Consider the following 12,332-nt stretch of genomic DNA (forward strand, 5'->3'; position numbering starts at 1 on the left):
ATCACTTCACATATTATATCCTAATTTGCTTTTTATCACTCACACTATGGAGATCTTTTATACTTATTTTAATTGCTGTCAGCCTCTCTCATTCTCTGAAATAAAATGCAATTTTTGATCTGACTGGATTCTCATAGAAAAACATCTCCTAAAGCAGGAAATCCCAAAATATGATGTTCAAGGAAGTTGGCAGACTCAAAAGGGCACCAATTTTTTAGTCCCATTGAAGAGCAATAACTGATGACTGTTTTTTCCACTTTGAATATTCAATTGTAGTCAACAGATACCTACATTTCACTCTAAAAATTAGCTCCCTTAGTTTTAATGCCTCTATATAATTTACTTCAATGTAAATATCTCAACTCAATCTCTTATAATTGCTCAGAAATTTCACTAGATTTATATGTGACATACCACCTCTACTACAGCTAATGTCTCTGTCCTTCCAAAGTGGAGAAAGAAAAAAAACTGGCTGGTTAAGAAAATGTAAAAACAAACATCTACCTTTTATGTATAGGTTGGTTTTAGAAAAATATATTAATATTTCAAATATAAAAATAGAAAGGTTACCAAATGTAATTACATTTTCTCCTATACAACATCTGCTTCTCTTTTAGGATGTGTGTCAGATTTTTTTTTTTTTTTTTTTTTTAGATGGAGTCTTGGTCTGTCCCCAGGCTGGCATGCAGTGGCGTGATCTCGGCTCACTGCAACCTCTGACTCCCTGGTTCAAGGGATTCTTCTGCCTCAGCCTCCCAAGAAGCTGGGATTACAGGCACGTGCCACCACACCCAGCTAATTTTTGTATTTTTAGTACAGATGGGGTTTCACCGTGTTGGCCAGGATGGTCTCATCTCCTGACCTCGTGATCCACCCACTTCAGTCTCCCAAAGTGCTGGGATTATAGACGTGAGCCACCGCGCCTGGCCAATGTATGTCAGATTTTATCTGTATTTATTTGCATTTAAAATTTCAACAGATTGAACAGAGAATTCAGGACTCATAACCAAATCCATGCATTATACCTATTCACTTGAGGGAAAATACGAAAATCCGATTTCCTAATTTGGCTACATGTTACTTACACTAGCAAATATTGAGAGTCACAAATCTTAAACCCAGAAACAAACCTGAGGTAAAATATGAATTCCCCAAGATCACATTTTCAGCATTATTTATTTTCTTACATAATAGGTTTTATTCAGTACATACAGAATATGTACACGCCCTTTATTTGCCTGAGAAGTGACTAATATGGCAGAATAGCAATTCTGTGGCAATAACTACTTAATAGATTCATTTCTTATCTTAAAATTTCCTAAATTATCTTTGAGAATGCAAAGTACTCATTAAGAGAAATGAGTCCAAGAGTAAAAAGGCTAGAAAAGACAAAAAGCTGGAAAAAATAATTGAACTAGGGACTAGACAGTGACTGTGGAGCTCAGAATATTAATGGTTACCACTGACTCGATCCTTCAGATTTCTAGATGGCTTTCTGTTTCCCCAGTTCCTTACAGCAGAAGTCCCCAACCCCGGGGCTGTGGACTCTTACTGGTCCGTGGCCTGTGAACGGGGCCACCCAGCAGGAGGTGAGCAGCAAGTGAGTGAGCATTATTACCTGAGCTCCGCCTCCCATCAGATCAGTGGTAGCATTAGATTCTCATAGGTGTGCAAACCCCACTGTGAACTGCACATGAAGGGATCTAGGTTGCGTGCCCCTTAGGAGGATCTAACGCCTGATGATCTGAGGTGGGGTAGTTTCTGGGTGAAACTACCCCCAAGTATGGTCCATGGAAAAATTATCTTCCATGAAACCAGTCCTTGGTGCCAAAAAGGCTGGGGACTGCTGCCCTACAGAAACAATACCACCTAAACTCAAATTCTGTATGTAAATCCAGTACTTCAGAATAGACAAAATATTCAACAGAGATACTCAGGTACCTGGCAGGATGTAAAAACAGGAACTTACCTTTCGAAGGATATCTTCAGCTAACGTGAGGAACGCCTTTTCGATGTTTATATTTGCTTTTGCACTAGTCTCAAAAAACCTAATACCATGCTCCCTTGCAATCTAAAACAGAAACAAAATCTCATCATAAAATTATCAAGCATGGGTTGCCAACTGCTGACTTTAACATCTTAAATATTAATCTTATTCTAAAGGCAGTGGTCCCAACTAGAATATATAACATAGAATATTTCAGCGAGTCAAGCGCTTTCATAAAACAAACGAAAGAAAAGTAATCTCCTTACCCCAAAAGTTTATTTCAGATATTCTAAGTCAGATACTTCACACTGGGGACAAACTTAAGAGAAGCTCAACCTGACTCCTCAGGGTCCAATTTCTGTTCACCATAGGCTCCTGATTGTCACATTTTAGAACCATACTAATTGATACATTTCCTTAAAGTCCTAAGTTTAAAAACTGAGGATTAATGACTTATATTTTTCTCTCTTTGTAGTTTAAATAAGGCTAAAAATACTATGGGCACATTTGATTCTCCCATACATGTTAAATATGCACTGAAAAAAATTTCACTCAAATGATAAAATATTATTTCCAACAAGCATTTTAAAAACTATGTAATTAGCTTAGTGCGTTCGATCACTATTACTATAAAAATAATCAAAAGTAGCATTATCTTTACAAAGAAAGAGCAGAATATCAGTTTAATTCAGATTTTTACCTGTTCTCCTTTTCCTTTAGGTACAACTCTTTTGTCGTCCATATCACACTTGTTTCCTAGTAACATTCTTTCCACATCTTCATTGGCATGCTAAAATGAAATAAAATTTTACTTTTACATACTACCACGAATTACGGCTTAACAGTCTTTAAAAGTGACTTTATTCTCTCAATTTAGAGGGTCACTTCTATAGCTTTAAAGTTTTAAAGCAGTCACCCTAAAACTACTCCATACTAAAAGCCTACACAAATTCTTAGATTACCTAGCAAAAGAAACACAATTCCCAAGACATATCCATGTCAAATACTATTTCCTCCCTAAAGGAGGCTGTCTACTTTCTAGGTATGTTCTTTCTTACCAAAAGAGAAGACACAAGCAAAGAAACTTGCATAATCTAAATCCAGGCCGGATCATTTCAGATTTTATAATGCATACTACCCTATAGAAGCCTTAATTAAAAATTTTATAGAGCCCTTAAAGTCTCAAATAGCTGTGCTGCTATGGCACAAGGAGGTCCATACAGAAAAATCAGTTAAAAACAAGTGGTTGTCCCCTTAAGATCCCAATGACAATTTTTGCAGAAATAGAAAGATCTATCCAAAAATTCATATGGAATCTAACATCAAAAGAATCTCTCTTTTTGAGACAAAGCCTTGCTCTGTTGCCCAGGCTGGAGTGCGGTGGCGTGATCTGGGCTTCCTGCAACTTTCGCCTCCCGAGTTCAAGCGATTCTCCTGCCTTAGCCTCTTGAGTAGCTGGGACTACAGGTGTGTGTACTACCATGCCGGCTAATTTTTGTAGTTTTTTAGTAGAGACGGGGGGTTTTGCCATGTTGGCCAGGCTTATCGCGAACTCCTGGCCTCAAGTGATCCACCCCCATCGGCCTCCCAAAGAGCTAGGATTACAGGCATGAGCCACTGAGCCCAGCCAAAATAATATTAGCTGGAGGAGTCAAATTTCAGAACTTACTGCAAATCAAAAAGTGTGGAACTGGCATAAAGACAGATACACAGACTAATGGAATGGAATAGAGAGCCCAGAAATAAATCCTCACATACTTAGTCAAATGATCCTCAACAAGGATGCCAAAATCAGTCAATAGGGAAAGGACAGTCTTTTCAATAAATAGCACTAGGAAAACCAGATATCCACATGCAAAACAATGAAGCTGGATCCTTATTTTAAACCACATAAAAAATTAACTTGAAATAGATTAAAGACCTCAAACTATAAAACTCTTAGAAGAAAACATAGGGAAAAGCTTCAAGACACCGGATTTGGCAATGGTTTCTTTGATATGATATCAAAAGCACAGGCAATAAAAGAAAAAGTAGATAAACTGTACTTCATCAAAGTTAAAAACTACTGTGCAACAAAGGACGCTATCAAGAGAATGAAAAGACTACCCACAAAAAGGAGAAAATATTTGTAAATCATGTATTTGAAAGGGAATAATACCTAGAATATATAAAAAACACCTAAAACTCCTAACAACAACAAAAAACGACAGCACTTTGGGAGGCTGTCGGGAAAACTGCCTGAGCCCAGGAGTTCGAGACTAGCCTGAGTAACACTGTGAGACCTCATCTCTACAAAAAATTTAAAAATTAGCCAGGCATGGTGGTGTGTGCCTGTAGTCCCAGCTACTTAGGAGGCTGTGGCAGGAGAATCACTTGAGCCTGGGAAGTTGAGGCTGCAGTGAGCCATGATCATCATGCCTCTGTACTCCAGCCTGGGGAACAGAGCAAGACCCTGTCTGGAAAAAATTAAAAAAAAAAAAAAAAAAAAAAAAAAAAAAGCAAGCAAAGGATTTGAATAGACATTTCTTCAAAGAAGATATACAAACAAACAATATGTACATGAATAGATGCTCAATATCACTAACATTAGGAAATGTAAATCAAAACCACAACGAGAGATACCACTACATACCCACTAGTATGGCTGCTATTAAAAAAACAGAAAACACATATTGGCGAGGATGTGGAGAAACCGACACCTTTGTGTACTGTTGGTAGGAATGTAAAATGGTGCAATCACTGTGGAAGAGTCTGGTGATTCCTCAAAAGGTTACACATAGAATTATCATATGATCCAGCAATTCCACTTATGGGTATACACGCAAAAGAATTTAAAGCAGGGACTCAGATATTTGTACACCAGTGTTCACAGCAACATTATTCACAATAGTAAAAGGGTGAAAACAACCCACATATCCAACAATGGGTGAATGTATAAACAGAACATGGCATATAAAAACAATGGAATATTATTCAGCCTTAAAAAATAAACAAGTTCTGACACATGCTACAATGTAGATGAACCTTGAAAACTTTATGTTAAATGAAGTAAATTACTTACAAATTGAACAAATACTATATGATTCCACTTATATGAGGTACCTATAACAGTCAAATTCATAGAAAATAGAATGGTGACAGTTGCCAGGAGCTGGGGAAACGGGGAGACAGAAATTATTGTTTAATGGATGCAAAGCTTGAGTTCAGAAAGATGAAAAAGTTCTGGAAATGGATGGTGGTGACGGCTGCACAACAGTAGAATGTACTTAACACCACTGAACTATACACCAAAATAATAGTTAAAATGAAAATTTCATGTTGTATGTATTTTGCCACAATTTTAAAAAGTATTCAAAAACAACAACAGGCTGAGCATGGGGGCTCATGCCTGTAATCCCAACACTTTAAGAGGCTGAGGCAGGAGGAGCACTTGAGCCCAAGAGCTCAAGGCTGGAGTGAACTATTATCACTGCCACTGCACTCCAGCCAGGGCAACAAAGCAAGACCCTGTCTCAAAAAAAAAAAAAAAAAAAAAAAAAAAGCAACAACAACAAAAAGAAAAACAACAACAACAAAACTGCCAAATGGCTGCGGTTACTTCATTTCCTGTAGCTATAAGAAAAAAAAAACTAGGAAAGTTATAAAATATGCTGATTTAAAACAACATACAGTTGACCCTTGAACAATGGGGGTAAGGGGATACCATGTATAACTTTTACTCCCCAAACACTTAACTAGTAATAGCCTGCTGCTAACCAGAAGTATTATCAGTAACAGTCGATTAACATATATTTTATATATGTATTCTATACTGTATTCTTACCATAAAGTTAGAGAAAAGAAAATGTTATTAAGAAAATCATAAGGAAGAAAAATATATTTACTATTCATTAAGTGGAAGTGGATCATCATAAAGGTCTTCATCCTCAATGTCTTCAAATTGAGTAGGCTGAGGAGGAGAAAGAGGAGGGGGTTGGTCTTGCTGTCTCAGGGAAGGCAGAGGCAGAAGAGGTAGAGAAGGTGGAAGGGGAGGCAGGCACACTCAGTTTAACTTTACGGAAAAACATTGTAATTTCTTTTTTGCTTTTTCATTTCTTTAAAAATACTTCTATACAAAACCAATCCTTCTTTCAGCATTTGCTTCAGTTTCAGTGCCTGTATCACATAATGGTCCATGTTGTACAGTAAGTCTAAAGCAGTCGTGAATAATCAGAACCCTTCTGCCAGATTGTCTACAGTCAATTTGTTTTCTGGCACTACTTCTTTGCCTTCTTCCTTATCGTCTAGCGCTGGTTTGGAAGCACCAGCATCTTCATTAAATCATCTTCTGTTGATTCCTCTGGTTGGTGTCTCTTAGCTCTTGTCTTATCCACAGTCTCTTTCATAAATTCCTTGACTGGCTCCACTACAAATCCTGTGAAATCATGCTCAACATCGGTACACAGTTTTCTCCAGCAGGAAGTTACTGTTTTGTGCTTGATGGCTTTCACGGCTTTTTCTATAATGATGGCATCTTCAGCGGTGTAATTCCTCCAGATTTTCATGATGTTCTATTAAGGTTAGAGTATCATGTGTTATTAACCTTAAAGGTCCTCATGACCTCCTGATCTAGATGCTGAATTAGAGACTGTGTTCGGGGGCAAGTAGACCACTTCGATGCTTTCGGTGTTAAACTCATGGGGTTCTGGGTGGCCAGGGGCACTGTCCAACATCAAAAGAACTTTAAAGGGCAGTCCCATTAATGGCAAGGTATTTCCTGATTTCAGGGACAAAGTATTGATGGAACCAATCCAGAAAAAGGATTCTCAGTGTTCAGAGGTCTTCTTGTTGAATGATCAAAAAACTGGCAGCTTCAAAAGTCTTTTCCCTTCAAGTCTTGGGGGTTAGCAACTTCATACGTAAGGGCAATCAGTCCTGATCATAAACCCAATTGCATTTGCACAAAACAGTAGTTAGCCTAACCCTTCCTGCCTTAATTCCCTGTGCTTTCTTCTTTTCCTAACACTCATGTCCTTTGTGGCCTGCCCCCCTCCCCGCCACCCCGAGAATAGGACACTTTTAAACTGCATTAAAGACTTGTTCAGCAGTGCCCAGGAACTTGTCTGCTGTGTCTTAGTCAGCAGAAGCTGCTTCTCCTGTTAGCCTGCCATTTTTAGGCCAAGCCTCTTTCTAAAATTATCAAACCATTCTTTGCTGGCATTAACTCCTCTAGCTTCTCTTCCGTTTTGCTTTAAGTTGTCATATAATAACTTCACTTTTTCTTGAATATCATAGTCTACAAGTATGCCTTTTTGTTTGTTTTTTTTTGAGACGGAGTCACTCTGTCGCCCAGGCTGGAGTGCAGTGGTGTGATCCCAGCTCACTGCAAGCTCTGCCTCCCGGGTTCACACCATTCTCCTGCCTCAGCCTCCGGAGTAGCTGGGACTACAGGCGCCCGCCACCACGCCCGGCTAATTTTTTGTATTTTCAGCAGAGACGGGGTTTCACCGTGTTAGCCAGGATGGTCTCGATCTCCTGACCTCATGATCCGCCCGCCTTGGCCTCCCAAAGTGCTGGGATTACAGGCATGAGCCACCGCGCCCAGCCTACAAGTATGCCTTTCTTATAGCAATCCTGTACCCACACAAAAGCTGCATTTTCAACATGAGATAAAAAGGTATTCTGTAAAAAGTGCAAGGTTTCACACCTCCTGCTGTGGCTGCAGTGATGGCTTCACAAATTTTCTTTTATTTAAAATGGTCCTTACGCTGGATTAATTTATCTTGAAATAACGGGCAACCACAGCTGCAGACCTCATTCTACAGTACATATTAAGCAATTCAATTTTTTCTTGTAATGTCATGACTTTTCTGTTTCTCAGGATTGCTTCTGGCATCACTAGTGGCACTTTGTATAGGTCTGATGGTGTTATTCAAGGTTTATGGTATTGCACTAGACACGATGAAAACACGCAAGAACCACAAAAGACCTCTTTTGATTGCAATATGGGATTTACTGGAGACACAAACTGTTCATGGGGAGATGATCCGCATCACATGGTGTTTTAAGCAGACACTTGGAAACATACGAGCTCACCAAAATAGCAACAGGAGGTGGCTACAAAATTATCACAGTAGTACAGTATGTATTAGTTATTTTTATGCAATTATGATTTAATACTGCATCTCTGTTACATTTCTGTTGATGCAAAAGGTGCCATGTATGGGCTCTGTTTGTGTGTTTGAGTGTTAATAAATTTAAACTTTTAATAATAGATCTGTGTATATTTTATGGTAGTAATAAAATAGACTAGTATCTACATATACTTTAGACATTCATAATATACTTAACTTTTTCTTAATCTCCACCCCCCCCCAATATTTCTAGGTTATGTGGCTTGTCTGTTTTTCAAATTGTTGCAAGTCTCTAACATTTTTTCCAAAAGATTTGTTTTTAAAAACCTGTTTATAGAGCTGGGTGTGGTGGCACACACCTGTAATCCCAGCTTCTTGGGAGGCTGAGAAGGAAGAATCACTTGACCCCTGGAGTTTGAGACCAGCCTGGGCAACACTGCGAGTCCCCATCTCTTTAAACAAAAATATCCATCTGTAAGTGAACCTGCAGTTCAAGGGTCAACGACAGTTTAAAAGGGGGTAGACAAAGGTAGGATTAGGGAGGAAACAACTCTTTTGTTGCAAGGAAGATACCCTTAGTAGAATCACAAGCTTAACAAAGAAAAATTATACCACATGTGGTGGCTCACACCTGTAATGCCAGCACTTTGGGAGGCTGAGGCGGGTGGATCACATGAGGTCAGGAGTTCGAGAACAGCCTGGCCAATATGGCAAAACCCTGTCTCTACTAAAACTACTAAAATTAGCCGGATGTGGTGGTGCACATCTGTAATCTCAGCTACTTGGGAGGCTGAGGCAGGACAATCACTTGAACCCAGGAGGTGGAGGTTGCAGTGAGCTGAGATCATACCACTGCACTCTAGCCTGGGTGACAGAGCAAGACTCTGTCTCAGAAAAAAAAAAAAAAAATTATAATATACTATAAAGAAACTGGCTGGCTGGACGTGGTGGCTCACGCCTGTAATCCCAGCACTTTGGGAGGCCGAGGCGGGCGGATCACGAGGTCAGGAGATTGAGACCATCCTGGCTAACACGGTGAAACCTCGTCTCTACTAAAAATACAAAAAATTAGCTGGGTGTGTTGGTGGACGCCCTGTAGTCCCAGCTACTCTGGAGGCTGAGGCAGGAGAATGGCATGAACCCGGGAGGTAGAGCTTGCAGTGAGCCGAGATAGCACCACTGCACTCCAGCCTGGGCAACAGAGCAAGACTCTGTCTCAAGAAAAAAAAAAAAGAAACTTCCTATTTAGGGATTCCATGCTCTTATCTGAATTTAGTGCCTCTTAATTTATGTTACTGCTAAAACAAAGGCAACTTGGCAAATATCCAGTAATAAGCAGCAATATACCTGGTGCTCCTAAAATCCTGCCATGTGCTGAAAGTCAGTAAGAGGCATTTTGATCTCAGAATCTAAGGACGGACTTCGGGGACATCAATAATTCCAAGGAGCACACATAAAACTTTGCAAGTTGTATAAGTACATCATTCTGGTAAGATTCTAGTTTCTCAAAGGGGTCCATGATCCCAAAGAAGTACAGAAGCATGGTTTTAAAAGGCTCCCAGCTGCTAAATGGACAAATTATCACAGTGACCTGTAATAAGCTACCCACATCCTAATCACTACCAAACACTGCAAGTTACCAGAGCCACTAACGTGAACCTCCACTCAAAGAGAAGACAAATTATCTGTAGCTTTAGAAGTCACTCTTCTACTAAGAACACCTGTAAGTTAGGTGCAAGCAGGCCAATGGAAGGAAGCTGAAGCCAATAAATAAATGATCAATGAAGTATAAAAAAAGGGAAAATTACTTTATATATAAATTTATAAGTGTTAAGACATTTTCAGCCTGTTTTTTAAAAAAGCTTTAGCAATCTGACCACCAATTTACAACCTACTACACCTCCACGCCAACTCACATCAGTATTCTGGGGCTAGTGAGGAAATAGGTATAATTCTTTATACATGTGTGCCATTTCAGAGCATAAATATAATTCTAGCTCAAAAATATATTTGAAAGTAAGCCTGCTGGGCACAGTGGCCCATGTGTGTAATCCCAACATTCTGGGAAGCCAAGGCAGGAAGATTGCTTGAGCCCAAGAATTTGAGGCCAGCCAGGGCAACGTAGTGAGACCCCATCACTACAAAAACAAAAATTAGCCAGACATGATAGAGCACGCTTGTGGTCCTAGGTACCTGGGAGGCTAGGGTGGAAGGATAGCTTGAGCTCAGGAGGTAGAGGCTGCAGTAAGCTGTGATTGTGCCACTGCACTCTAACCTGACAGTGTGAGACCCTGTCTTTAAAAAGAAAAAAAAAGCAAAGCTAAGACCTGAAAAGACCTGGGATACGTTTCTATGAATAATAAGACACAAAAACTAAGAAAAAGGTCAAAATAGTATTATACAATTCTTTTTAAAATTTATTTATTTTTTTGAGACAGGGACTCGCTGTATCACCCAGGCTGGAATGCACTGCTATAATCATAGCTCACTACAGCCTTGATCTCCTGGGCTCAGGTGATCCTCCCACCTCAGCCTACCAAATAGCTGGGACTACAGGTATTCACGGCCACACCCGAATTTAAAAAATAAACTTTTTTAGTAGAGATGAGGTCTTGCTATGTTGCTCAGGCTGGTCTCGAACTCCTAAGCTCAAGCAATCCTCCCACCTCAGATTCCCAAAGTGCTGGATTACAGGTGTGAGCCACCGTGCACGGCCCCATACATATCTTCACAGCTAAGATCATCCTTACTTGGATGATCTTACTAACAATAAGCAGCAAGCATGATGAGGTTAAAGACTTCACTGCTGAGCCAGGGGACCAACAAAACAGCACTCAGAATACAAAGACCTTCTCTCATACATTTTCTTATGCCAACATGCACATTAATCTTTTTTCAGTCAGATACGCATTGTGTTTACAACCACTTAAGGCAAAAACACCCAAAGAAAGATTGGTAGTTGCACCACACAGACATATCCATAAAGAGACATGTTTATGCAGGAGGACACATATCTCTATCTATATGAATTACACATGCAGACTATAACTAGCTTAAAATATGGTTAATTTTCCCAAGGTACTAATACAGAGAGGTGCATTTAGACCAAGGTTTCTCAACTTTGGCCATACAGACATTTTGGGTCAGCATTCTTCTTGTACCCAAGCTGTGATAACCAAAAATATCTCCACATATTGACAAACGTAAAACTGTCCTTGACTGAGAATCACAGATTTAGAGATCACTGTCTATCATTAAATAGAAACAACAAATACTTTAAAAGGATGTTGAAGTTTAATAATAATAAAACCATTCAGAAATCAATATATGTTTCACAAATATAAGCCTCATAGTTGTTCTGATATTTGACTAGATACATGAGAACCTGTTAATTCCCCACCCCACCCCCTGCCTTTTTTTTTTAAAGCACTTATTTGCCAGGGAGGTCTGGGCTACAGTGGGCTGTGTTCACACCACTGCACTCCAGCCTGAGAAACAGTGGAACCCAGTCTCAAAAAAAGGGGGGAGGAAGGGACATTACTTTGTAAAAATTGGAGCTAAAAGAACATCTTTTTGGCCGGGCGTGGTAGCTCACGCCTGTAATCCCAGCACTTTGGGTAGCTGAGGACGACGGACCATGAGGTCAGGAGTTCGAGACTGGCCTGACCAACTTGGTGAAACCCCGTCTCTACTAAAATTACAAAAATTAGCCAGGCATGGTGGCACACGCCTGTAATCCCAGCTACTCAGGAGGCTGAGGCAGGAGAACCACTTGAATCCGGGAGGTGGAGTTTGCAGTGAGCTGAGATTTGCGCCACTGCATTCCAGCCTAGGCGACACAGCAAGACTCCGTCTCGAAAAAAAAAAGAACATCTTTTTATATCTATTAGAGAAATAACCTGAGGCTTGGGTTTCCTAAGGATTTGTTCTTCCTAAGCTATTTGGTCCAAAGTACGTTTCTCTAAATATCCCTATAGCCAAGGTAGTTATGTTCCCCAGCTACCCAAAGTAAATTAATATATATGATCTGTCTTAAATTGGAATCCACTGCACTTTTTTTTATCAGTCCCATCTTTATCTGGGTAACTTCTCATCTCCTCAGGTCTCAGTTTAAAGTCGCTCCTCTCACCTCCCAGGCTATGTTAGGTACTTGTTTTATTTACATGTTAACAACTTTGTACTTCCTAACTCTTTTTTTTTTTGAGACGGAGTCTCGCTCTGTCACCCAGGCT

General features: G+C 39.8%; 1 protein-coding gene across 1 annotated transcript in view; it reads right to left on the minus strand.

Moving 5' to 3' along the window:
- Positions 1 to 12,332, minus strand: part of RAB10 (RAB10, member RAS oncogene family) — a gene marked incomplete at its 5' end in the record, with an annotated part of 102,850 nt that overhangs the window by 7,474 nt on the left and 83,044 nt on the right. The window contains 2 exon segments of the mRNA NM_001133210.1: positions 1,970 to 2,071; positions 2,688 to 2,777. Coding sequence (NP_001126682.1) covers positions 1,970 to 2,071; positions 2,688 to 2,777 — 192 coding nt within the window.

Source organism: Pongo abelii, chromosome 12 (assembly GCF_028885655.2).
Source record: "Pongo abelii isolate AG06213 chromosome 12, NHGRI_mPonAbe1-v2.0_pri, whole genome shotgun sequence".
Classification (NCBI taxonomy): Eukaryota; Metazoa; Chordata; class Mammalia; order Primates; family Hominidae; genus Pongo; species Pongo abelii.